This window comes from Rhinopithecus roxellana, chromosome 6 (assembly GCF_007565055.1).
Source record: "Rhinopithecus roxellana isolate Shanxi Qingling chromosome 6, ASM756505v1, whole genome shotgun sequence".
Lineage (NCBI taxonomy): Eukaryota > Metazoa > Chordata > Mammalia > Primates > Cercopithecidae > Rhinopithecus > Rhinopithecus roxellana.
This window is the reverse complement of record NC_044554.1, coordinates 60,770,377-60,795,576: the sequence shown is the minus strand read 5'-3', so window position 1 is coordinate 60,795,576 and position 25,200 is coordinate 60,770,377. Positions and strand designations below refer to the sequence as shown.

The 25,200-nt window shown below is 49.2% G+C and overlaps 1 protein-coding gene across 3 annotated transcripts in view; it reads right to left on the bottom strand.

Moving 5' to 3' along the window:
• Positions 1–25,200, bottom strand: part of PLXNA4 (plexin A4) — a 522,503-nt gene that overhangs the window by 360,386 nt on the left and 136,917 nt on the right. For all 3 annotated transcript variants that reach the window (XM_030933216.1, XM_030933215.1, XM_010367886.2), the window contains 2 exons: positions 22,269–23,542; positions 4,071–4,253 (listed from right to left, as the gene is read on the bottom strand). In XM_030933216.1, the coding sequence (XP_030789076.1) occupies positions 4,071–4,253; positions 22,269–23,542 (1,457 nt within the window). The remainder of the gene's footprint in view (positions 1–4,070; positions 4,254–22,268; positions 23,543–25,200) is intronic.

Genomic DNA, 25,200 nt, shown 5'->3' with positions numbered 1-25,200 from the left:
TGGATGCATGTCCTACAACAGGCTAATAGCAAGGCCAGCCAGACTTAACCAACATCCATACAGCGCTCCACCCCCTTAGGTGTGAACAGTTTAACCTAGCAAAAACATCCAGGGAAGATGCAATCACCAGCGAGAGGAGCAATCGCACCTCAAGTGGAAGTTTATGATGTTTTGGTTCACAATGAACATTAGTCTCTCCCACTAATGTCAGGCAGTAATTCACCACTGAACAGCAGCCATAAAAATGATCGCTTAGTGAAAGGAAAGCAAGAGGCAGAGAAAGAGAGAGAGGGAAAGGATTTCAGCAGAAATATTCTTGTGAAGAAATCTTGTGCTTCGGAGACAACACTGAGCTGATTGTCCCAATTCAAGCCAAAGGTTTAGGTTTGCTTGGCCCTAAAGCCAGTCAAGATGGCATTTGCCTTACGAGTTTTACCTATAGTGGAAATATTAACAGTCTGTAGGTTATTGCTAAGTTCCTAGACACCTACTCATGACTGTAGCATTTATAGGTCATATTTCTTTACACACATACCCTTAAAGTTCACCACAGGAAGAGGCTGCCAATACCATGACAACACACACATATCAGAAAACATCAAAGACATCTAAATTGGTACTTTCCTCACCTCCTTTCCCCCTGCTTCATGTGATGTGTGCACCAAAGGAGTGAAATCACAGTCGTCAAAGACAAGGTTGCAAATGATTGGGACTCACGCCTTTCAAGCAAAATAAAAAGTCAGTAATTTTGAGGGCAGACTGATCTCCTGGACCCCTGAAACCCACAGCAAACACCCTTACTCTTAGCATCCCCCCAAGCTGTCTCCTGACCAGCTACCCCCATTTCCAGTCTCTTGTCATACCGTAAAGCCTTGATACACACAGGAGATTATTACAGGGCTCAGAGAAACCAACTCTATAATTATGGCTACAGTATGATTTCCATTATTTTCACGCCCTGGCCTCAGTGGCTTGCAAAACTTCCAGCAAAATCCTCCTGCAGCTTCACAACTTGTCATGGCTGGGCCTCTGCCCAAAAGGTGACTGTGGTCCTGATAACTTCTGGGAAAAGCGAGTCAGAATTATTACAAGGAAAGGGGAGTGGTGCTTACTGAGTGAGCGGGGGTGGGGAATTCTATTGTTCAGAAAAAAAATAAATAAACGGGCCACTTTTGCTTTTTATTATTTCAAACAACAGACTCGGCGGCCCAGCCTTCCTTTCCCAACTCAGACTGTTCCCTTGGGCCAGCTGTGCTGAGTCTGCAGGCACGGGACCTGGACGTGAGCAAAACCATTAAAAGGCTGCCACTCCGAGCCTGCAGAGCAGAAAGTTTGCCCCCCCCCGCCCCGTGGCCTGCCTTTCCCCAGGAGGACTGAAGGCTCATTCCCCACAACTGACCCTTGCGCTCTTACCTTTGAAACGTTTATGCCTCACCAGCCCCATCACTGCTCTGGAAATTAGACAGAATATCCCAGGTGGCTGAAACAGAACTGTTCTTACACCAACCCACCAAAGTAAAAGATGGGAATGCCAGTCACAGTTTATGAAGCCCCAGGTTCTTGTTGCATGTGTTGCCTGTCACTGCCTGCCTGACTGACTGCTGGGCTCTGTCCTCACCTGCCTCGGGAGGGTCGTCTCTGAGCGCCTTGCTGGCCCAGGCTCCTGGTGGTGTCCTGATTCCACACTCACAGTGCTGCACTTGATTGACCTCCCTGTCGGGGAACAGATTTGGACAGGCTTCCACAGGTGAAAGAGCACCAACCACCAGATGCCTCAACCCAACCTTGGACCAACAGCACAAAAATGCAAGTTGACTGTCTTGGGTTTACAATGCATCCATGGACAGGAAACACCTTCCTTTTTCCAAGAGAAAATAACTGTTTTGTTATGTGCACTGAACTCTCAATGTTCATTTCACTGATAACATTCACTGCCCAACCAGCTCAGACAATCACACACACACACACACACACACACAAATCCTCATCCAGGGTCTACTCCATCCTGCCAGCTAGTAAATGGTCCTCTGGCAGCTGGTAGGAAATTCAGTGAGTAGGACTCTTTTAGGGCAAGGCAGGGAGTTAGCTTCTCCATTGCACTGAGATTGAGCTCACTAGAGAAAAGACTTAAAGCATCCCCCATACTGCCTTGCTGACTTATTTACTCTCAATAGTGCTCATTCACCCAATGAAGCAGGCGAAGCAGGTCTCAGTGCATGAATTGTACATAGTAATGTCCCCCATATTTAGAATTCACTTTTCCAGCAGACCAAACTTGCCAAATCCTACTGAAGAATCGAGCCATCTGAAGTCCCTGACCAAAAGCTCACACACTTCTCTCCTCATTGTGGACTGACGCTTGTCAGACACAATTTCAGTAAGCTTGGCAATCTGGTTTCCTAGCCCACCAAAGCTGGAAGCCACAGAATGAGGGAGGAGGAAAGGTGCTGAAGTCAACCAGGATTCCTGGCAGCAACTGGAAGTGATGAGTGGCCAAGTGCATAAGAGGAAGACCCGGGAAGGCGGCAACAATCAGACATAGGAGCTGTGTGAGGACAACATGCCCAAACCTCGCAGCATCTTCCCTGGGTATCTGCAAAACTCAGTTCATTATGTGAGCAAAACTCATGAGGAGTCCGAGGCAGCAAGAAAAGATTCCATTGTGTTTACCATTTTCTTCACAGAAAGGAAGTATGAAATAGAATTATTTGCAGTGAATTATGAAATACAGTTCTTAAAGATGTGTTTTGCTGTTTTTGGTTGCGACACTGAAGGCGTTCCACTCAAATTAGGCGGTTACTTCCTCCTAGGCAGTGCCAGCTGCGTGGTACCTCACGGACACCATTCTTGCAGAGTACCATGATGTTTCCCCAGTGCTCATTGTTTTCTTTCCCAGTCATCACCTATAGAATCACTCCACACACAAGTTCCCAAGTCACAAACAGACTCCGGGGTGCCCGCCTCTTGTGCTCCACATGCTCCCATTCCAGACACGCCACCAGTCCACAGAGATGCCAACAGAAATGATTGCTGGGCTATTACACTGTGGGATGGTAAAATAGGCATAGTCCTCTAAATATGCCTGGAACATTTCCTCTTGACCATCCAGAGCTAGCAGCCAGAAATACAGCAAAGGGAAATGGAGGGATTAAGGCTCAGTTTCAATCAGGCAGTGCCTCTTCACCCAATCTGAATCACACAATGTCCAGAGAACTCCAAGAGAAGCCAAAATAAAGCAAGCAAGAGCTCCACATGAAATCACCAATATTTCCTGGGAAAGGACTAAAACGCAATTATTGGCCAACAGGAAACAGGACCTCCTGCCTACCATCTTAGAAGGGCTTTTAATCCAATCAAGAAGGACATGTGCTGTAGGGCCAGCTCCAACTCATGAGATGAGAAGCCTGAGCACAGAACAACCCTCGGTGGATGACTGCTCCCAACACAACTGATGAGCCAAGATCGCCCAGGACCCCAGAACCTGCCAGCTTCCGAAAGTGCAGGGGAAACGTCAGGTCCCTAGATCATACCATTTGACCTCACCAGAAGCAATTTCCATGCTCCCATTGCACCCGTGGTTTTCTCAGCCCACAACTTGGCTCTGGGCCCCATTTGCAACTTTAACAGGTCTGCACTTTCCTCCCTCTGTTCCCTGAATGCATTCCAGATGATGCAGCAGTCAGAAGGGCTGGAGCAAGGGGAACAGGCCTGTCCCTTCCCCCTGCCCACCTTCCCCAGTTGCTCAGACCTAGTAAAGCCTTTGCCTTAAAGGCACAAGCCCAAATTGAACACAGTATGTGCCATTTAGAACAACCCTGCAAGGCTGGTCTGACACCTCTCATGTGCACACCAGTTCTAGGGAGGAGGTGAATCCACACACTCACCCCGCAACCTCAGCACAGAGGCAGAGAAAGGATAAGATGATCATCATGACCTCAACAGCAGCGTATCTCCTTAGCTCAAACAGTATCACCTGCCCACACGCCCAAGGTAGCGAAAAGACATAATTTCCAGCCCAGGAGGGTCAGACTGTCTTCACAGTAACCAAAAGGGCTGCACTTCATTCCTACCTTCTTCAGCTTGCCACTTTTGGTGCCCACAAAGGCCAGAGAGTGATTCTTGTAGACATATGCGATGACAGACGTCATGCGGTCCCTGTCCTCCGTGAAGACGGGAATCCCACGCACCATGTCGGACACTCCCAGAGGGGCATTCATGTCCAGGCCACAGAAGTTATCATCAATGGTTAAGAGCTGAAAATTTTAAAAAGAGAAAAATTAGAAGGGAGCGTCAGGGAAATTGGCAGAGATATTAAGTCAGGAAACTATGGAGGTAGAAGAATCCTTAGAGATGAATCATCTGGTAACAATCCCTCCTTTTTACATGAAAAACATCGCTCCAGAGAAACTAGGTGACCTGTAAAGAATCACCTGAGTGGGCAGGTGCAGGGACATGGCAAAAAACACAGATCCCAGGTCTCCTTTCCCCATAATCTGTGTCTCTGCCTCTTCTCCAACCCCTCCCAGCGCCATCTTGGGAGCTTTGTCCATCATTATTATCATCATCATCCTCAGGTGGAAAAGCCCTGGGTCAGCCCAGATGAGCAGGGGCTCCAGGCCACTCTGCTCAGGCACAAGAGGGATGTGGTCTCCATATCTATACACAAAGAGGAATGTGGTCTTCGTATCTATACAGCAAAGGGATGTGGGCTCCATATCTCGAGCAGACACACACATGAGGACTCAAAAGTGTAGACTAGGGAATGGAAAACATTAGCATGTAAGTAGCACTATCACAACAGAGCCATGTGCGGGCAGTCAGCTGGGGAAAGGAGCAGTGGGGGAAGGAAGGTGCTGATTCAACTCAATGTGCCACAGCTGGTGCTTTATGCGCTCCGATCCCAGGCTCCCTGTCTCTTTTACAGCATTGTGAAGAGGGGCAGCCCTGGCCCTGCCATGCCTATACCAGCACTTCCCAAAGTGCCATCCATGGAAACCCAGGTCCCCGATATGCTCTACACAAAAGGAGTCCGCAGGCATATTTCTAGAAAGCCTTTTAACACCATCTAAGAGATTCATAACGATTAGTTACGTGAAAGGTCTGAAAAGTATTTTTAAGAAAAAATATGTTTAACCTTATCTCAGCCTCTCCTAAACATTTCATTCTCTGAACCCTTTTTCTTTTTTCTTTTTTTTTTTAGACAGGGTCTCACTCTGTCACCCAGGCTGGAGTGCAGCGACATGATAATGGCTCACTGCAGCCTTGACTTCCCAGGCTCAAGCGATCCTCCTGCTTCAGCCTCCCGAGTAGCTGGGATCATAAGCATGTGCCACCATGCCTGGCTAAATTTTTGTATTTTTTGTAGAGACGGGATTTCATCATGTTACCCAGGCTGGTCTCAAACCCCTGGGCTCAAGTAACCACCACCCTCAGCCTCCCGAAGTGCTGGAATTACAGGTGTGAGCCCCTGCACCCAGCCGCTAAACCATTTTGACTGGAACACCTACTAGTGTTCCTTAAACAGAATATTCTCCAGATATCCTATGAGACACTGACCCTGACTCACTTGCTCCTGACTTCAGGAAGTATAAGTTCAGAAGTCAGGAAGCTTTGGGGCCAGTTCCCCCACTGTATTTCCAGTGGAATCTCCCTTTTTTATACCAGGCCATCAGGTCCCTCATGAAACAGAGGGTCTCACCTGGGCTCTGTGGTGCTGGGGAGTGTTGACGACCCCGGCAGTAGCCGGTGAAAAGCCCCCAGCACTCCCCACAAGCAGCTTGGGTCTGGCACACACCCCTCTGGGGTGGATTCTCCACCATATCTTGGAAGGACTGTGTGGTCTCAGAAGAGTCACTCCGTTTTCCTGTGCTTTTATTTTCTGCTCTATAAAGATGACGGAAACAATCCATGCTTTTTGATGGGCTACCATAAAGGCTATTGCACTCGTGCCCGTAAACGTCTTTGGACTTTGCAGAGAAAGGGGTGAAATAAAATACAAGGTGTCACTTTTTTAAAGGCTTCAATCTGGCCAAAGGAAAGGGCATCTGGAGAACAGCAGGCAGGCTCTTGCCAGGGAGTGTGTGAAACCAGGCCACAGGTGTTCACCCGGCCCCAGCAGGCTCCTCCACTCCCTCCCAGAAGAGGTGCAGGCACTGTCCCTCCAAAGAAGGCAACCTGCTGAACATCAGAAGCCTCTCTGACCGTTCCCCTTCTTCTTACAGGGTAGGGACAGCCAGAGTGAAAATGGGGAGAGAGCATGGGCGAGCCTGAGCAGGCCTCGTGCAGAGCAGACGTCTGCTCTCCAGGCCTTTGATAGCCTCTGGCCTCTTTTGCGTGGCCTGGTCCACCAGCCCAGGCCAAACACAACTCTCTTCCCTTCCCTTTAAAAAAAAAAAAAAAGAAAAGAAAAAGAAAAATTAAATTATTGGCCAGGCATGGTGGCTCATGCCTGTAATCCCGCCAGAGGCAGGCAGATCATCTGAGGTCAGGAGTTCGAGACCAACCCTGTTTCTGCTAAACAAACAAACAAAAAATTATAGGAGTCAAATTTACAAGGGAGTATTCAAGATTTAGTCTGATCTTTACCATTCTTCCCTAAATAAGGAGATGGGGAAGGAGACAGGAGGCAGAGAGTTAAAGGGAGGAGTAGAAGAGAGGAAGGACAAATCCAGGCAAAGGGGAGAAGATGCCCTGTCCCTGCTGGATATGACCACGGCAACCTGTCAGGCCTTCTGACAGCAGCCTGGGGTGCTAGACGTCCTCGTGGCCCTTGAATGTTCCCGCTTCTGGTTCACAAGGATTTCGCATCCCCGACTTTCTCAGGCCTAAGCTGTGCTGCAGGGACCTCTGCCATCGCAAAGTCTGTACATCGCCCGTTATGATCCATTTTCCCAGTAGATATGGCTGAATGGTTGTTCACACTGCACAGGGTGGGGACACTGAGGCAGGGAGAAAGGGAGTCCATGTTTCACAGTTCCCCACCACCTCTGCCGCAAACATAGGCCTCATTAGCCCGAGGAGGCTTCAGGCCTATCAGCTCCCAAAATGGCATTTCTGAGTGGTCAGGATTACTGAATACAATTCTTCCCCTTGGCTGGGCACAACACAAGCACATCAACAGCCATGTACAAAAAGAGAGTATACATTTGGCCCGTGACATCATTCACTCACCAGAAAGTCAGGGACCTGTGACTGTCTTCCTCTGAAGAACCTCATGCAGCAAGAAGCCCAGGCGAGATCTGGGATAATGACAGCTTTCTCCCTAAGTTTCCCCATGGCTTGGCTTCTCTCTCTGAATGTGATACAGGTGCCATTGAGGCCTTTGACCAAGCACCATCCAGGTCTGCATGATTGCTGAGGTCCCCCAGCTGTGGCAGCAGGTGGCCCTGCTCTTTGTTGCCTCGAAGCTGGGGTGATGGGGGAGGGATTTTTAAGATTGAAACAGTGGAAAAACTTGGGTTCAAATGGCAGCTCAGCTGCTTCCCAATTGCACAACTTGCTCCTACTGTTCTCTAACCTGACTTTCCTTGGCTATAGAGTGGGTAAGCTTGTAGGAGTGAAGGCACCTGGTGAGCTGGGAAGCACTTCAATGTAAGATATTTCATGTTGATTTTTCGTGTGTAGAAATCCTACCTGGAACAGGGGTAGAATGGCTGCAGGGCGTGGCCCTAGCATGCCTCTCAACCACAACATGCACTGCAAACACGGTATGCATTGCTGGGTCTGAGCTGAAACCACCAGCTAATTACAGTACCTGAAGCAGGAGGAGGGAGGGTCCCCAGGGCCTGCAGACCTGGGAGGTGGACATGCAGGGAACAGATGCCAGGGCTGCCTGGGCCCAAGAAGGGGAGGCTAATTGGTGAAAGCCTTCGACAGGTGAGGGTTGGTGTGGCTTCCTGAGCCCCCCGGTGATGGGGGGAGAGAGTGTTTGCTCCAGCCCTGGCTGGGCCTTCCCCTGGGCCCCATTAACAGTGAGATTAGAGCCACAGCCAGAGGAGCCAGTTCCGGACTCTGCTATGATCAGGAGCCCAGTCGTGCCCTAGGCCCAGGCTGGCCTCCTGTCACTCCACAAATACACAAAATATTTGGCCATGGTTATGATAACACTTGTTTATTAGAGAGCAACTCTACTCTCACAAGGAAAGGAAATAAGGGCCCATTACATGAGAATGTATATGGAACCCATCTGGACAACCCTGTGGACAGACCCAGAAGCCCTGAGAGGGCCACACTGTCTGGATCCCTATCCGGAGGACCCTGGATCTTTTTTTCACTGGCTCAAATGTCCTCATAGAATGCATGGGGTGCAAATTAAGATGGCTGATCCACTGTGCTCCAAGGACTATGAGCTCAAGGACAGGGACCATGTTTTATGCATCTTTGTACCCCTAGCTTAGTGCCTGGTTCATAGTAGGCTAATATATGTATATTAAATGGATGGATGGATAAGTGGATGGATAGGTGGGTGGGTGGATGGGTAGATGGATGGATGGATGGATGAGTGGATAGAAGGGATAAATAAAAGCCTGAGTTTCACAGTGGCTAACAGTACTGAACCAGAACTGTTAGGTTTGAATCCCAACTCTGCCACTTAATCCTGTGTGACCTTGAGCAAGTCACTTAACCTCTCTGTACCTTAATTTGTTACCTGTAGAATGGGGATTATAACAATAGTACATACTTTATAGTACTGTAGTGAGGATTAAATAATTTAAAACATATAGAACAATGTTTGACACTTAGTCAGTTCTATGGGAGTGTTCACTCTTATTGTTTGTTGTCATTAAATGGTCAGATGACCTTTGTGGGTCTCAGCATCTTTGAGGAAATTCATGGTATCTATCTCAGAGGTGTCATCAAGATTAAAGGGGCTAATGTTGTGAAGATGAAATAGCAAAGGTAGTTCTTCCCAAAGATCTTTCAGAATCAGATAGACATTTGGTCACAAAATTGAATGCAGGAGCTGGGGAATGGTCTCAGATCCAGAAGACTTGAGTGTTATTCATTAGAAATGCACATTCTTGAGCTCCACCCCAGACATATTGGATCAAAAAGTCTTGGATGGGGGCTCAGACATCTTCGTCTTCACACCCCACCAGGTGATTCCAACATCCTCTTGCTAAGGTTTGAGAAGCACTGGCCTAGATCACCATGGAGGGCCCTTCCTAGCTGAGGGCACTAGAGAACACAGCATGTGCCTAGCATCCGCACTCGGGAGCAGGACCCTGAGCTGGACCTGGATGCAGACAGCCCCCACAGCAGCCTCCCCAGGGGCTGCCACACAGTGTGGCAGTGGTGGAGGTGGCGTGGGGAGCTGGAGCTGACACTCCGAATTACAACCTAATAGCTTACAGCGCTTCCCTCGTGCACCGCGGCAAAGGTTACCGTGCAATTACGTGTCGCCACATACAAATGACAGAGCAGTTACGGTTACTTTACCAATTACAGGGAAATTGCTCCCACTCTGCAGAGAGACTGGCACTCTGAAAAACTCTATCATCTCCATGAAAAGAGGATTTTAAATGCAGACAGTGTCCTTCCTCCAGCAGTTCCACAGGCTCGGGGGCAGAGCTGCAAAGCCGCTGCCCAAGGACCCCAGAAGTGTTCAGTGGTCTCTATGGAGACTCCCTGGGAAGGGCTGGAGGAGGAGGTAGACCTGGGGAACAGTGGGGGGATCTCCTCAAGAACCCTAGACATCACACCCCCAACCCTAGACCTCAATGACACACTCTTAAGGAACCAACTATCACCCACTCTGACAGCCACACCAATCCATCTTGAAGGTCGCAGGTGATGAGGCGGGGTGGACCCCTGATCCCCAAATCCTCCCCTGACCCCAGCCTGCACAGCCCCTGGCGTGAGTCCTGATTGCACCTCCTCTGCCAAGCGAAGCTGTTTTAGCCCCGGCCCTGGCTTGTCCCACCTTTGCAGAAACCTCACATTGAGTCCTTATTATGGAAAGGTCAGAACCAAGCCAGAGCTCAGTGGCCCAAATGCAGTGCTAATGAGGTGAAGGTCAGCAGGTCCATCCCCCGTGGGCCAATTAGCTTAGCTCTGGGACACAGTCTCTTCCATAGCCACAGGCTGCCCTCTTACTGCAGGCATCCACTGTTTACAAACATCCTGAGCTGCTCCTGAAGAGGCAGACCAGGTGACCAGCACCAGCAGGGATGTGCCATGCACCCAACTCCTCCAGCCACCTATGTACCTGCCCTGCTGCTCTGGGGCAGCAGCAGCCATCTCTGAGTCCCAGGATGGAAGACAAAATCAATTCTGGTCTTCCCATTACTCTGTGGGCAACTCCTATGGTCCAGGAGAGAGAAGATTTCTCTCATCTGGAGAAACCAGCTCTCCTGCCCTTCCTGAATGGAAAAGTATCATCTAGCCTCATGCTCCTCCACAGCTGGGAAGCCCCCACTCCTGTCCATTGCATGGGGTAAGAAGACATCAGAGATTTTCCCAAGCTCACCCATGGTGGGGCCAACCGGATCTTTAGACCAATGTTTTTCCAGCAAACCTTTGGTTCCTTGGACTATTGGAACTCCCTGCGTTCAGCAAGGGAAACAGGCACTAGATGAAGACAATGCTCTTTACTTTTCCTCACTTACTAATTTGCTTAAGAACATTTATGAAAAACCTACTAAGCCCCAATCACCAGGTGAGCCCCTAAGAATATAAACATGAAAAAGTCTCAGTTCCTGCCCCAAAGAACTGCCTCTTTCCCAGTGCGGGGATGGACAGACCTGGGCCATGACTGGACAAAGCCATCTGGGCCTTGCTTCAGTTATGTGCCTGGGGGGAGTCCAGAGAGTGGGCCACCAACTGCCTTGGGGAGCAGGCATGACTTTGAGGAAGAGGCGAGGTTTGGGCTCATGTCCAAGTTCTCTGGCTTATGAAACAGTATTCTGCCCTTCTTTTGCACATCATATTTCAGATGTGGAAAATAATTCAGGATTATAAAATCCAACAGCCCCATTTTACAGAACGGGACACTAGAGCCTGGAGAGTGAGGTGCCTCCCCTAGTTACCTATCAGGTTGCTGAGAAAATAGGTACCAAAGCCCCAAATTCCTGGTGACAGAAAAAAACAAAACAAAACAAAACAAAAAAACCTGATTTTTTTTTTTTTTTTTAAGACGGAGTCTTGCTCTGTTGCCAGGGTGCAGTGCAGTGGCACAATCTTGGCTCACTGCAACCTCCACCTGCCAGGTTCAAGCAATTCTCCTGCCTCAACCTCTCGAGTACCTGGGATTACAGCCACCTGCCACCACACCCAGCTAATTGTTTTTTATTTTTAGTAGAGACGGGGTTTCTCTATGTTGGCCAAGCTGGTCTTGAACTCCTGACCTCATGATCTGCCCTCCTTGGCCTCCAAAAATGCTGGGATTACAGGCATGAGCCACCGCACCTGGCCAAAAAACTGATCTTAAGCAGGGGTTTCCTCTGGGGTTGCTAGAGGGTGGTCCTAAAGACAATCTATTCCAGGATCAGAGGAAGCAGGGGACTGCTAGGGAAGAGCCTACGTGTCCACTTCTTTTCCCAGCACCAGGGATGAGTGCTCTGCCATCTCCAGAAACCAGAATCAACCAACTCTCCCCTCCCAAGGAGGCCCCTGACCACTCACCCAAGCTGGGCTTCTTCCTTTCCTGGGTCTGTGCATCCCAAAGGAAAGTGAGAGCTGACATTTTGAAAAGAAATTCAAGTTAGGAGAAAAAGGGAAGGGAAGCCCATGAGCTGCCTATTGATACAGAAAAGAAAAGGTCTTTACATTCTTCATGTTGAGCAGCCCTAAATTTCTTCCCATTAATTACACTTATGCACATGTGTGCACACACACACATACGCACACACATACACATATCTTGGGAGCTGACCATAGCACACCTCCACTGGAAATGGGGAATTGGTGAATTACACATGTGGGATTTCTTTTTAAAGGGAGATATTGATCAGATAAGCTGTAATAGCTCATGTCTAAATGCAGGCTCCAGTTGTAAAACTCTGCAGTACAGGGAGATAATGATCACCCACTTATTGGGAACCATATCTTAAATATGATGGCTGACCCCTAAGGTGTTCATAAATACACAAAATGCATCCACCCCTTGAGATGACACTGTGTTTACTCCCCACTACCTCCTCAGGGGTAGAGGTAAGTGGAGAGTGTCCACAGGGAGGTAGAAATATCTCTGGGAGTCTCTAGTGGGCTTAGGTTTAGCTCCTCAGAAAGGCCATTATTCTATAAGATATTTCCATATGCTTGAGTGATGAGTTCTGTAACAAAGAAGAAATCAAAAAGACCTGACTATCCAATCCTCTGATTGGTTCACTGTAATGCCTAAACTTTCTCTTTTATGACTTCTAGCCCTCCCCGGAAGGTCTGCCTTCAGACACGTGACCTTCAGGCACATGACCCACACTGGCCCTATGAGATTGAAGTCTCTTGAAAGCAAGCCAGAAAAATCCTATAACAGGTGAAAGTTGACCCCTGCACCCTGATTGTGAGCACAGGCCACGGAAAAAGTGCTGGAGTGAGGGCTCATACACTCAGTTACTAATGCTTCATCTCAGAATGATTCTTCCTGGTGTCTTTTTCAATGAGATTATAGGGAAAACGAATGTATAAGAGAAACAGAGGGAGAGCCAGCAAGCCACAGTCACAATAACCCAGTTAGACAAACCCATCATTGCAGGGGCTTATAGAAAAGTGTCTTGGGGTTGGAAAAACAACCCAACAAATTACAGCAGTTCCCCCGATCCTTGGCTTCACTTTCCATGGTTTCAGTTACTGCAGCTACAGATCAACTGTTGTCCAAAAATAGGAGAGTAGAGCACAATAAGAAATTTTTGAGAGAGAGACAGAGGAGATAATGTCCACACAACTTTTACTACAGTATATTGTTACAACTGTTCTATTTTATGATTATTATTACTGTTCATTTTTACTGTGCCTAATTGATAAGTTAAGCTTCATTATAGGTATGTATGTGTATTAGTCCATTTTCACACTGCTGATAAAGACATACCTGAGACTTGGAAGAAAAAGTTTGATGGACTTACATTTCCACATGGCTGGGGAGGCCTCACAGTCATGGCAGAGGGCAAGGAGGAGCAAGTCATGTCTTACACGGATGGCAGCAGGCAAAAAGAGAGAGCTTGTGCAGGGAAACACTCCCTTATAATACCCTCAGATCTCGTAAGACTTATTCAGTATCACAAAAATAGCACGGGAAAGACCTGACCCCATGATTTAATTACCTCCTACCAGGTCCCTCCCACAACGCATGGGAATTCAAGATGAGATTTGGATGGGGACATAGCCAAACCATGACAGTATGCATAGGAAAAAACACAGTATATATAGGGTTCGGGACTATCTGCGGTTTCAGGCATCCACTGGGGGACTTGGAATGCATCTCCCAAGGATAAGTGGGGACTATCATATGGCCCCAGTTCTCAAGAACCAAGAGCTTTGCTTCTGGGCATCTCAAAAAGGAGGAGAGCAGACCAGAAAACAGAATAGAAAGTCATTGTGTTTTAGGAGGTGGGGCTGGGGATTTTGATGCAAATATTTATTAAATGAATGCATTTAACTACCTATGGAATGATGAAAGCCATTTGCTAAAAGCAATGCTTCTTTCAATACTCATTTTGAAGTTTCTATGTGTGTTTTGGGACCATCTGTGGCCCAAGCCCACCAGATATCTAAGTGATCTTCCATTCATCATGAAAACAAACTATCCTTCTAATAGGGAACTAATGTCACTAAATTGAGCAGTTTTCCCTGGAGAGGGGCATTAAGCCAAGCACACATTCTGCAGGCCAGGCTGTAACCAATAGCGAGCTGTAGCAATGCACCCCTTCTAGGTGTTGCTGAGCATAGCAGCCAAAGACAAGCTTCAGCTCAGAATCCTAAGAGTTGAACCCATAACCTTCTCCTCATTAGCTTAGCTGCCAAGAGCCTCATGTTCTTCTCTCTGAGAAGCAGATAGGGCCATGGCACAATGACCTGGGAATAGTCTGGACAGGCCAGAGCTCTAGGCTAGTCTACCAAGAGAATTGTAATTCTGCAGACGGCATTATCACTGGGGGCTGGTTTAGCAACCAATACCAGACCCATGGGAAATCCCAGGGAAGCGTCTCAGCATTGCGAACGGTAACAACCAAAACCTACTGGGATGCCACCTCTCTCCTTTTATAGTTTAGCTCCAGAGAACCCCAGTGGCTACCTGTCAGGGGCAGATAAATCCCATGCTACCAGTCCATCAATCCCAAATCCTACTCTCCCTCCCAGAGTCTGTGACAGGCAGCCTCAGCTGCCACAAGGGCTGTCATTGAAGTGAGGAATGCCATGATGATTAAGTTTGTGTGTTTTCTGGTGGGTGCTGGGAAGCAGTGGCCCTGCTCCCCAGGCTGAGTTATGGGGTAGGTCATTCCCTCGTTAGTGGAAATAAATTTTATTAGCCCCACTCTCATGGCCATGTATCTTCCTCTCTTGCTCCTTGGGTCTGGGTGTGGGTCTGGGTAATGTTGCCTGCATGCGGGATAAATCAGTTGAACAAATCCCATTATATTTTGGAACACTGACAGAGACACAGTAATGACACAGAGACCAGGGAAGGGAGTGGGCTGCTTCTCTCCCACTGACCCCATTTCACGCCCATAGGGCCACACACACTAGGGAAAACATGTAAATTGAGAGGCTGGATGGAGAACAGCTCTCTCAGTTGTCTCTTTTTCCTTCTCTCCACTGACTTTCTTGATAAAAGAAACAAGCCCGAGGTGGTGATGTGCAGTCCTTCCCTTCCACCTTACAAAACTGAGGGACACATGAAGGTAACAGCAGCAAGCACTGGCTCAAAACGTGTCTTGTTGTCCAAATGCATTCTCTTATCATTCGTAATCTGCGCTATATAGAAAGGAAGGCAATTGGAGGGAGGCTGAGGTGGGTGGATCACCTGTCAGGAGTTTGAAATCAGTTTGGCCAGCATGGTGAAACGCTGTCTCTACTAAAAATACAAAAATTAGCCAGTCGTGATGGCGGGCGCCTATAATCCCAGCTACTCGGGAGGCTGAGGCAGGAGAATCGCTTGAACCTGAGAGGTAGGGGTTGCAGTGGGCCAAGATCGTGCCATTGCACTCCAGCCTGGGCAACAAGAGTGAAACACTGTCTCAAAAGAAGAAGAAGGAGGAGGAGGAAGAGGAGGAGGAGGAAGAGGAGGAGGAGGAGGAGGAAGACGAGGAGGAGGAAGAGGAGGAGGAGAAAAAGGAAGAGGAGGGGAAGGGGAACAGGGAAATAATAATAATAAAGGCAATTGGAGCACATCCTAGGGCCTGAGATACCAAACATCACACCTGATTTAAGCACAGCCCAAATCTCTCAAAAGCAGGTATTGGTGAAGAAAAAAAAATTCTAAGCATGAAATCACTGCAATATTATTATGCCCCTTTCTGTCCCCTTGGGTGGTTATTATAACTAAAGGAGGAGACACAGGATGACACTATGAAGATGTTAGAGTGTCCTATGAATATAAGGGGCTGTGTGTGTCTATTAAGATCTGTATATTTCTCTTTCCTTATGAGCTTCCGTACTCTTTATTAAAAGGATACTTTTTTATCATCTCCTTCTTGAAGATAAAATGTGTGATTCAAAGCAAGAGGGAAACTGCTTGCCCAGTGACATCTCACAAACTGGGACTGGCTGAGATCCAAAGATCCGGACTCCCAGACCAGTAACCCGGCCAAGACGCCACCCTGTGAGGATGACAGGAATTGAAAGGAAGGCCCAGAAATCCAGATCTGGATTGTTAAGTAGGGCTGGTCTATGTGCCCATTGAACAAGAGGTCCGGCTTCCCATTTTGGCAGGACTATCTCATATTGCATGAGGCGTGTGTGTGTGTGTGTGAGAGAGAGAGGAATCTCACTGTACTTGCTGCTGAACAGAGTGTGTGGGGTGAGGGAGAACAAGTCACAGAAAGAGGGAGACAGAGAAAGGCTAAGAGAGGACTGTGCACCAGGAGTGTGAGTGAGTGAGCAAGAGGAGAGAAGCAGAGAAAGCAACAGACAGACAGCAATGAGGAGGACAGACATCAAGGACAGAGAGAATGGGTGTGTGCACGTGGGTGTGCTACAGGTGTGCACACCACTGTGCTTGGGCTCATGACATGCAGTCCGCCTCTTAGTATTGTGAGACCCCACATCCTCAACCCTAACTCTGTGCTGAGCTCTCCTGGCAGCCGTCTGTGTTAAAATTCAGTCTGTGTGACTCCTGGGTCCTGCCTCACCCCCCACTGACCCAGTGGCCTCCAGGGTGGGCATCCTGGGGGAGTACATCCAGCCTAGGAAGCCAGCCTTAACTTTGCTCCTGCCAAACCCAGCATATCCCCCAGGGTTCAGCCACCTGTCACACAAAGCACCATGCATGCACACTATGGGACTTTCACTGCAAACCCTGCTGGCCAAAAAGGGGCAGGTGGGTGGGCCTTTCACCTAAATACCTGAGACAGGAGCCATCTCCAAGAGAGAGTGGGAAGACTTGATTCTATAAAGATTGGGGCTGTGATATGTCAGGCACCCAGTGCTAAATAAGAAATCTGGAGTACAGGGTCATGGGCCATGAGAGGTGGGCACTCAGACCACTGTGTGAGATTTTTGATGCGTGCATTTATTGGGACATGAGTGTGGCATGGACCACGGTGTGTGTGGCAAGTGTAGTGGAGATGAGAGAGGAGGGGTGGTGCAGGGAAGAGGAGGAGTTCCCGGTCTAGAGAGGACAAGAGCTGAGCAGAAAGAGCAAGCCTTGTCTAATGCCATAAACAACCGGATACAACCCCATCGAGTCTGAGCCCTGTGCTTCCTGCTGACAGGGAAAAGAAAACACCCCAAGAAGACCTGCAGAAGCCAGGCCCTGGAGCCTGGGATGCCTGCCTGGCCATTCCGGATGCTCACTTTCGTGGAGTTTCAGGATCTCAGGCGCCACATCAACCTCAGTGACCATCCAGACTGGGACGTGAGGCCAGCCCGAGTCCAAGGGGGTGACCCTGTCTCCTGCTCAGGACTGCCATGCCTAGGAAACCAGTGAGTCAAAGGAATGGCACGTGGAAGGAGACCTCTGTCGCCACCCAGTCATGCACACAGCAGTGCAGGAAGGGGAGCTTTGAGTTAAAAAGGAAAAGCTCCATCTCCTGTGCCTGTGTGGCCCTTGTGGGACTGCACAGGGCTGGTGGGTAAACCCCAGAGTCAAGTGGAAGCTGGGTCTCACAATGGTTCTCAACGAGAGGTTTCTGGAAAGGTGAGAGGTTTTCTTGCCTCGCAGTGACTGGGAACTTCCACTGGCACTCAGCACTCTAGGGCCCCGGATCACAACTACCCCCCAATATCAGACAATCCCGGCACCATGAACTGCCTACTCCAGACACCGCTAGAACACTCTTGTGAAACACCACGGGAAGAGCACCAAGCTGAGAATTAGGATACAGAACAGCTTTCAGTTTACTAATGACATGACCTTGAGTGAAACACTTGAGTTTTCTGTTCCTCTGTTCCCTCCACTGCAGAGGATGCCTGCCCTTCCATTATCCTACAGTAGTATCGGGAGAAGAAAAGGTGTGTGAAAGCCCTTGTTAACCATCAAGTACCATGCAAACTCCAGTGTGTTATTTCCAGACAGGCGGGAAGCCTCTGCCCTCTGCTCCCACTACTGGGGTTTGACAGGTGTGAGTCAGTGATGCTGGATAATAGTTTCTGCTCCAAGGACCCAGATTTTCTAGTTGAAGGACACTCAGGTCAAAGCTTGACAGGGAGATTGAGAAGCTGATTTCTGCACCTACTGCATGCCACCTTTCTCCACACCACCTAATCGGTACTATGGCCGAGACTATCTGACTCCCTTACCCATGGCTCAATCGGTTTCAAAGTCAGGGAAGAATGAAGTGGAGTGAATGACAGTCACTCCCATGACCACAGCCATTGTTCCCATCACCCAGGCCATAATGACCTGCTGGTGTGCATCTCTCGCCTCCACTGTGTGGGCTCCTGGAGACAGATGCCATTCTACGATGCTTGATATCCACCAGGAGGGAGTGCGTTGCCAAGCCCTTTCCTAGGGCTCCATACATGTTTCGCCATTCATTAGTTTATTTGGAGGCGTTAGTTCATTAGTGTTGGATGAGGTTGCCCCAGGAGGCTGAAGAAAGGAGAGAAGGTATAGATAACCCTATGCCTGGGGAATTCTGAGATGCCAGGTGCTTGGTTAAACCCAGCATCTTCTCCAGCCAGCTGCCCACTCCAAGTCAGGACTGTCAGGTCCCCCCCAGAGAAGGACAGAGAGCCATCGCCTTCTCCCGCATAAGGCCCTGGCACATGACAGAGGCCACAGGTGTGGGCTCCTCAGCCTTACTGTCTGTCACATGCTCTGCAGACAGGCGGTCTCAGGGAGCCTGGATGGCAGCCTTCCAAAGGGGCTGAGGATAGAGATGCACCAAGGATAAGCCACAGAAACAGAAAGGAAATCACTGCCATTCCCCACATGAGTGCTCATTAGCTTGACCTCTAGTCTTCTGAGTCCCAAGACAAATTGGGGCCCTGACAGACCCTCTAGGACCCCCTCATACCCGTGTCCTCATGAGATCCTTAGAGTTACTTGCAGATACTAACCCACTTGTTTTGGGAGACCTCTCTCCACCCAGGCTGGAGAAAGCCAGGACAGGGGTAAAGCACGGCTCAGAGGGCAAAGGTGGAAGCTGCTGCTCCCACCCTCCACTGACACCAGAAAGCCCCAGCTGTTTCCCCAGCTTCCACACCTGGTGCCCATTCAGGGATGTGCATTTGCAACAGGCCTGTTTATGTCCACAGCAACACATTCCCATGAGGAGGCCACTTCTGACCAACCAGCCCTCATCTCCGATGGGAGCACGGCCAGCCTTACCTGATTCACCTGAAGTTGAGGCACTGTCGAGCTCTCTGGGGGCTGTGGGTCAGCAGGTTCCACCCCCATGGCCCAAGACTTTTCCCTCTGCCCAGCCCTCAGGCCTCGGCCTGTCCAGTGCTCTGTGGATGCTTCCTGGCACGAGGGGCCTTGTAGTAGGGGTTTTTCTTCCCATTCCTTCCTATCCCCTGAATGAACACAGCCAAAGCAGGTGCTGGGACCTTGTGAAGGAGGCAGGTGACCCAGGAGTTACGTGGATCCCGGCTCTGAGTTCTGGAGGCATGAGTTCAGGGGGAAGAATATGGATCTCAGGATGTGAAAAGGGCTAGAAAAGCCTGAAGAGCCCCATGGGAGGAGCATTCTAACTTAGAGAGCTGGTACAGCCTGGATCACAGTCGATATTCACTGCTAGTCAAATCCCTTCTTCAAGTTTTTAGAGTTGCAACTATGATAAAACCCACAGGGGACCCCTTGCCCTACAAAACACAAGTCCTAAAAGCCAACCTCCTGGGCCTTGCCCTGCCCTCTGCCATCTTCCTACAACAGGAACACCACAGGACAGAGGTCATCTGGGACTGAGTTCCCACTTCACAGGGCTCAAGGGAGTGTCAGACTCCATGACAAAAAAGAACTCCAGAGTCCATCTTGTTCATCCTCCACCTCTAGGCTGGAAGGGAACAGGAAAACTAACCCAACAACCTTGTAAATGGGTTGAGGAAGAGCTGGGTTTGCAAATGGTGCCATCGTGGCAACACAGAGCCTGGCCTGGCTGATGTTGCATGAAACACATGTGGTCTGAGCTGACTCCAAATGAATGCTGGAGCACAGGAACTCAGGTATCTGCCCAATCAAAGGAAACTGATACTGTGCATTAAACGGCAGCCTGGCCTTTCTCAGACTGGCTGGAGAGATAGCCCCGGCCCTGTGCAGAGTTTCTGGCCTCCTCCTTTCTACTCTCGGCCCTGAACTTGCCTGTAACTTGAAAGGGCTAATTAAAAGAAAAATCAAAAGCTTGTTATCTGGCTCCATTACTCCCCATCCTGGCATTAGTCTGTCTTGCAAAGCTGTTTCCCCTCTGTTCTCTCCAAGGCCACCACATGGTGTTAGGACCTGCAGCTCTGCAGACTTCCATGATAAACTTGGCTTTTTGTATTGTGGCAGGAAGCAAGGGCAGCATGAACACTTGCCCACGGGCAGCCAGACAGACCCCTGCAGCTGATTTTTCTCCCAAGAGCATCACCCAGAAAGTCAGGATTTGAAGCAAGTTTTCTACAGGAAACTGTCAGAGATTGCCAACCCCTCTGGTCTCAAAAGAACTAGTTGTTGTTTAGTAAGTACATGGCCTAAACTTGCCATCTTCTAACAGGCCTGCATATGTGTGCATGCTCATGGGGAATTTATTACATGTATGCATGTGTGGGTGTCCTACAGGTAAGGGGGATTCTCTTCAATTGCTGGCTCTGTCACTCACTCCTAAGATGTGTGACCTTGGGCAATTCATTCACCTTGCTGAGTCTCAAGGTGCTCAATGTAAAATGAAGTTTTAGGCCAAGGCTCTCGAAGGGCCTTCTGAACACCAACATTCTAATACATCTCACCACAGACCCATGTTTGAGTGCATTATAGACATATGTCCAGCACAGCCTCTATCATTACCTGCCTTCATCTGGGAGCATTCCATGCCCCCACAAGTTCATAGGCCTGTCTCTTGGACTCTCTTAAGTGGCTCCACTACTGCCCTAAACAGAGGGCTCCAGGAGGCATTCCCAAAGGTTAAGTCACCTGCTAGGAAGGCTCAGTAGATACAGTGGAGTCCCCTCCATTCTCTGGTCTGGCTCTGATTTGTCAACTTTTGCCTGCCCTGCTTGGTCCACAGCACCTCTCCTGTTTCCTTTGTGACATCAGGGGACTCCTGGCTTTTCAAAACCTCCAAGAAGAGATGACATCTTTTAGTTTCAGCCGGCCCACTGCCTGGAAGACTTGACAGTGGAAAACAGTCTGAGCCTAATGCCAGGGCACCATCTTTCTCCTCCCTCTTCCCTACCTCCAACCCAAATCCCAAACTGGAGTGATGGCCTCTCTACAATCTGGCTGGGGAGGGTGCCAGTCCCCTCTGAGATCTGCCTGGCATATAGTTATACTTTATGAAAGGAAACTAATGCTTTTTTAAACAACCAAAATACATTTCCTAATATGGAACTCCACCAAAGTTTAAGGAGTCAAGAATCACATCAGTATGGATGTGTACTCTGTCTGATGGATACATTTTCCTTTCTTCTTCTCCCCAAATTAAAATCACAGAATTGATGTTCTCAAAGTAGGTTCATAATATTTAAAATGCACAGTTACAAAAGGAAAAGGACAAGAGCACAGAAGATGCTGATAGCTGAGCCTTCCAAGTCACCCAAAGAATGATTGTGAACAAACAGGACCACTGTGAAGAGGAACAGAGTCCAGCCACAAGAAGGCAGATGCTTTTCATGGTGTGGCACACATGAGCTAGGCTATGACAGGCAAGAGTCTGTGTCCCCTGCTTCACCTGGGGTCACCCAGCAAGGCCATACCCACAAGCCATGCAAAGACCCCTAAGCCAACCCTTCTGCTGCTCTCCCTCTGGTTCCCCGCAGCTCTCCCATCGTCCCATGCTGCTCTTGGGCTGCTTCCTGACTTTCTCACGTCTCCTCTAAGGCACTGTGCATGCAGAAGATGCTCAACAAACACGATTTGTCCCTTCCTGTCCCTTTTCTAAGTTAGCTTTGCTTTCTCTATGTGTTCACTGCACTCTTACCTGACTATGCTCTCATTTTAGCATTTCCTAAAGACATACAAAGGGCTAAAAACACACCTCTCCTGAAATTCCATATCTATCCCAAATATAGGATGACTCCTCACATTCTCCTCTTCCCCTACCCTGTGGTTTTATTCTAAGCTCCCAGGAAGGTTATTTGCAGGCTTGGTGAATACAAAGGGCGTGTACACATCTTGCACTATAGCACACTGTGATCTAGACTCCAGTCATGCCCAGTCCCTACGACATCCATTTGACACAATTCCTACCTATTTCCAGCACTCCCCCTCATAACCAGTGAGCCAATATGGGGCAGAGGAGAGTACTCTGAAGGAATTTATGTTTTAGTTCCCACTCTGACTCTTATACACTCAATGTCATAGTTGCAGAATGTTTGGTGACACTCTGGGTCCAATGAGACTCAGAAATGGGATGGGATATACTCGCCTCATCTGCAAAAGGGGAAGGATGATACACACCCCATGGGGGCTACAAGGCTGGGGTTCTCATCCTACACTCCCAACCATCCCCGCCCACAGCCCTCCCTGGACTCACCGCACTGCTGCAGGGGATGTCCTTCACCTTTAGCCAGGCCAGGTCTAGCGTGCCCTCGCCCCGGTAACAGGACTGCAGCCGCTCCTTAATGCGATCATTGATCTGCTTCAAGATGAAGATGCACAGGGCTGACTCATCCAGGGATTTCATTTTCCGCTTCTGACCCTTGGAGAAGACGGTGAAGAGCAGGTCATCATCTGGATGGACTCCAAGGGTCCTGCCAAGCATGGCCCCTGCTTTGGACAGGTAGGCAGCCTGCAGCAGGCGGTACTCCACCCCGCTGCGCTCACAGCCAATGGGCACCTCTACATAGGAGTTGAAGGCTGTGTCCTCCTTGCAAAGTCTCACGAGCTTGGATGTATACACCTGCTCCTTGGTGGTGGAACCTGGTGGAGACACCATCTCAGGTTGGAGGGTCAAAAAGTAGACAAAGTTGCCACTGCTAAAACCATAGACATAGTAGATGTCAAAGTCAGGGATGATGGTGAAGGTGTCCGAAGGGATCTTAATCATCGAGGCCACAAACTCATCATGGAAGACGTACGCGAACATGCCATCCGCCTCAGAGTTCTTGGTCAGTTTCCGGCTAGAGATGGTGGGAAAATACTCAGGCTTCCCATCCACTGCCGTGGCAATGAACAGCTTGTCATCCAGGTTGCTGTAGGAGACGATTACTCCAAAGACCGAGCCGCTCTCGTTGACGCCTGACAGATAGTGCTCCTTCTTATGATAAGGCTCCCCCAGCTTGAAGAGGTCCTCCAGCCTCAGCAGCTTGCAGATGCCTTGGTACAGGCTCCCACAGGCAATCAGCCTGTTCTCCTTGTAGTCTATGAGGAGCATCTTGTTGACATTGTTGGTGGTGGTCAGGGGCTCATTGCAGGTCTGGACGATGCGGGGTGGGTAACACTTGGGGTTGTCCTCGTCTGGCCCTGTCTCATGCGTCACCAGGACCTTCAGGTCGCTGGAGAGCTTGTAAATCCGATTGACAGCCCCCAAATAAATGTGTCCTGTCCTCTCATCCACCACCAGGTGATTGAAACCCTCGGTGGGCTCCCCTCGGAATGTGACAAATGACCGCTGCTTCTGGGACAGCGGGGCTGGCTGCCGGGTGAGCAGAGTGGAGGAGCCCATACCCACCATGAGGAGGTGGGAGAGCAGGCAAGTCCAGTTCCAGGGCATGGCTTTCATGGCAGAGGCGGGTCCCAGTGGCACAGCAGCACTCAGGCACGGTCGTCCCCTTGGAGGGCCAGGACTCAGCAATGCAGTCTCCCCTACTGGAAAAAGGAAAGACTATGAGCTGGATAACAGCACCAGCAGCTTCATTTCACCCCACAGCTTATCTGCCTGGACTTTCAAAATGTTCTGCACACACTGAGCAGAACTGCACTAGGAGGGTACTGGAGGCTGACTGAGTCGACCCCCACCACAGGCATGTGACACAGTCAGAGCCGGCTGGCAGCGGCCCCAGGAGGACACATCAGTAATGATAATGGTGGTGATGATAATGACATGATAATAATAGCAGTGATGATGATGATGATCATGATCAACAGCCATTATCTACTGAGTGCCTGAATTTGTGTCAGACACTGTCCAGCACTGTCACCCGGGTCAGGTGCCACCAGCAGGCAGCATCCGCAAAGACTGGCTGCAGGAGAAGAGGGAGGGAGGGAGGGCAGGAGGCGGGACTGCTTGCACTGGCTGCAAGCTTTGTCCCATGTTCCCCACAGCAGGCCTCTGCACACAGTTTCTCCATCTCCAGGCTCTGTGAACCACTTCCTGCTGGACCCCATCTGGCCGTAGAGGTGGTAATGGGGACCTCACTATTACTATCCCCCCATACTACACTGCCTCTTAAAGAGCGACACTTTTATGAACAGCCTCTTTATTAACTTTTTCTCAAAGGACCAAATTTATGTGTGCTGTCTATTACCTGCTGGGACCCTGACTGGTAGACCTCCAAAGTACATCCTATTGTATCCACATTTTACAGCTAAGGAAAGCAAGCTTAGGGAAGTCATGTAACTTGCACAGCTATAAGTGGTAGAGTAGCTCCAAATATGAGTAGTGTAAATGTGCACAGGTTCACAATCTTAACTGCTAAACCATCTCAGTTCACCCCAGCCTTGCACAGATGGGGCTATACCGTGGTCCCTGTGAAATGCAGCAGAAAAGTTAAGGTTGATCCCTTTGTGGGGGCTGTCCATTACAGCCACTACCTCTGGTTATCCGTGTCCGTACCTACTACTGCAGGAGAAACTTTCCTCTGTGCCTCCTCTGCTGAATGAAGAGGCCAAATTAAAAACCCACATCCTCAGTCTCTTCACACTGCGGTGGCAACCAGGTCCTGTGGGTTCGCTGCCCAGCCCTGAGCCCTAATGTCATTTTAACAAGGCAGATCTTGGCTTCCTCCCCTAGCGGGGCCTCCTCTGAGAGGTTTTCATTAAAGGGAGAGAAAAAATGTTTTAATAATCGGTCAAGCAAATAAATAAACAAACAAATACAAAAATCCCCAGGGAACAAGATCACCTCTCATCCTGAGGGTCTCTTTCTACTCAAGATGCTTCCTGTGTGTGTCCCCATTGGACAGCTTTATGTTTCTTCCAGTTTGGGAGAATTCAGGGCAGGAATTGCCAACATCCTATCTGGGGGTATCTCAGCTCTGCGGAATTTTTCTCATTCACCCCCAAACACCTCAAAAGTGGAGAATGAGAAGAGGTAGACCACTAAGCAATAGAAAATTCCCCAGCAGGGAGCAAACACTAGGTTAGATGGAAACCAAGAGAAGAAGGAAGAAAACCAAATAAAGACTTTGCATTGTCAGTCAGCAAACTAATGAAAAGCACAGGTCTTCTCCAGTCAATATCCGAGGAGGAAGACTGGTTAGTGGAGCACACCACAACCAAGAGTGGTGCTGCAAGCCAAGGGCCTT